The 2,465-nt window shown below is 36.9% G+C and overlaps 1 protein-coding gene across 2 annotated transcripts in view; it reads left to right on the top strand.

Moving 5' to 3' along the window:
* Positions 1-1,374: 1,374 nt before the first annotated feature.
* The window catches only part of LOC106744888 (polypeptide N-acetylgalactosaminyltransferase 2), a 216,316-nt gene continuing 215,225 nt past the window's right edge, over positions 1,375-2,465 (top strand). For both annotated transcript variants that reach the window (XM_014620015.1, XM_014620014.1), the window contains exon 1: positions 1,375-1,651. In XM_014620015.1, coding sequence (XP_014475501.1) covers positions 1,562-1,651 — 90 coding nt within the window. In that variant the 5' untranslated portion in view covers positions 1,375-1,561. The remainder of the gene's footprint in view (positions 1,652-2,465) is intronic.

Below are 2,465 nucleotides of genomic sequence, written 5' to 3'. Positions count from 1 at the left end.
TATATATATATATATATATATATATATTTAACAATATATTATAAATATTTGTTTTGAGATATATAAACTGTATATTATTGTTCAATATCTTCATATGATGATCCATCGGTCTTATATGATGATTGAATAATGATGGAACGCATTTTAATTGACTACCATGCATATATATGTGCTTTGGTAATATCGATATTACATTGGTCAAGATATATATTCTATTTGCAAATTACTTTCCCTATTATCCGACATTTTTTTAATTAATTAAATATTTTGCTTCGAATCCATTAGTATCCGCACGGATGAGTATTTGGAACAATGAAACCGCTGTAGAGGACGCAATTGCGAGATATATCAACTGATGAGTAAATTTAATTACTTTGTAAATAAATTGTATAAATAGATCGAGATAAGATAAAATATGAGTTATTTTTCGATTAATAGTATAATAATATAATAGTATATACAGTCTGTCTAACAAGAGTAATAGACATGGTTTCCTAAGAGAGAGAGAGAGAAGATTCATCAGAGAAAATCATATTATTCAAATCACACAATCGATATTTTCTTTTGATCAAGTGTTTTTTTTTCTGTGTTTTTCGGACAGTAAAGGTTCCTTTATTGCGCTTCGCCACTTCAAGCTATGAGTATGTAGAAGTCTTCGAATGCTTTCACAGGATATATTTATCTTCTTTCTTTTCAATTTTACTTGTCCTTCACGCAACGATAGTCGACGATTTTGGTAAACATCTCAACGTTTTTCTCCGTCCGTCGTTTGTTTTCTTTTTACACCGCTATTCGACAAATCATCGACGGATTTTGTCTCTTAAAACCGCTTCATTTACTTATATATAAATGTTTTTGATCTGTTTGTTTGAAAATGATCCGTGCCACAGTATTCAGGAAAAAGTTTTGCCTGTCACACATTTGTTAGACTGTACTTCTTTGTAATCAACAATTTAACTTTTCATAGCTAAGAGTTCAATAATTAATTATTCAAAGTTCAATAATTAATTATTTAATAAATTATTTTTTTTATTATATCGTATTATTTTAATAAAATCGTATTATTTATATTAGTAATATTGGTAAATCATATTCTTCCTTCCATTCACCATTACATCTGCGGTCGTGCAATAAGACACAATTATTACATTTATAAATATATACAATTTTTGTTGAAGGAAGGCGATAAAATATTGTCCAGGCATTTTTCTAATTCTTCGTACCTTTGCTCGTCCGAAATGTGGCGCCTTTCGACTCGTGGGTGTAACCGGCTTTGGTGCGCCGCCAGCAGGTAGCGACGTCAGCGGGCATACCAGACGAGCTTATAGTCGCCTCACTCGACCGGATGCGTCAGTATGGCCTTAGCTGCCGGTACGTGCGCGTTGGTAGCACTGGGTAGTATCGCGCCGCGTTTTCGCTCGCGGGTGTGCGTGCTCCGTTTTCGTGAGATAGAAGGACGAGGGTTTTCGGTGAAGAGACGTACCGCCGAAGCTCCACCGGACCGTCGCCCAAATACGTGCGGCACGAGGAAGTAACGAGAACCGGTGCAACAGCGGCAGTCATGCGGCGAAATGTCAAGATCGCGTTGCTCCTGTCATGCGCGTGGATGTTCGCCTGTGTTTACTACTACCACACGTCCCGGGATACCAAGGTAAGGCGTCATTCGTGTCAGCTGGTCCTAGTGTGCGATGAGATTTCGGAGCAACTTGCTGTGATGCATTAAGAGAGCGTCGTCATCGGTGTAATGTTTCACGACTGCACGCGACAAATAATCCTCGCACATTGCTCGAGACACGGTATGTCGGTCAGCTTGCGTTATTTGTTTACGATGTCGCAGCACGGAGCAAGATCTTGAATTACAGAGTGCGTGTTTACAACATGAGACAGAAAAATGGCGATATCTCGCGGTTTTCTTTAACGCGAACTCTTCGAACGCATTGAAGTTAGCCACTGCTCCGATACTTGCTTAGCGCGCACTTCAAATTTTTCGTTTCGGCGCGAAAGTATGCTATCCTGCCATTCGAATGCTTTTTTTCTAGCAATTCTTCCAATAATTATACGTGCATTTTAACGCGACAGACGTGGAAGATTATTTATGCTTTTTAATTTTAAATATATTTTCATAGAATCGGTTACGGAGGGAAAGAAAGAATGTGCACATCGAGACGAAAATTTGTGTAACGTATATACACTACTAATTATATATATATATATATAAATATATATACACACATACATACATACATACACATTTTCGCTGAATTTCCTACTGCGGTTTACATGCAAGTTTTAAAAACGTTTCGTATTTACGCCTCAGGAATCTCTCTCTATTTTCAGATATTTTTAATACGTGTTTAAATGTACCATGTACTGAGCGAGCACAGTTGCATAAACTTGTTGCAGCCTGTCAGTTCTCATTAAAATGTTTCCGTAAACCGAAATGATTTCTTGCATTACTAAAAAGT

The sequence above is a fragment of the Dinoponera quadriceps genome, unplaced genomic scaffold, assembly GCF_001313825.1.
Source record: "Dinoponera quadriceps isolate SergipeBrazil2010 unplaced genomic scaffold, ASM131382v1 scaffold1308, whole genome shotgun sequence".
NCBI lineage: Eukaryota > Metazoa > Arthropoda > Insecta > Hymenoptera > Formicidae > Dinoponera > Dinoponera quadriceps.
The sequence above is the reverse complement of the archived record's forward strand: the minus strand, read 5'-3'. Positions and strand labels throughout refer to the sequence as shown.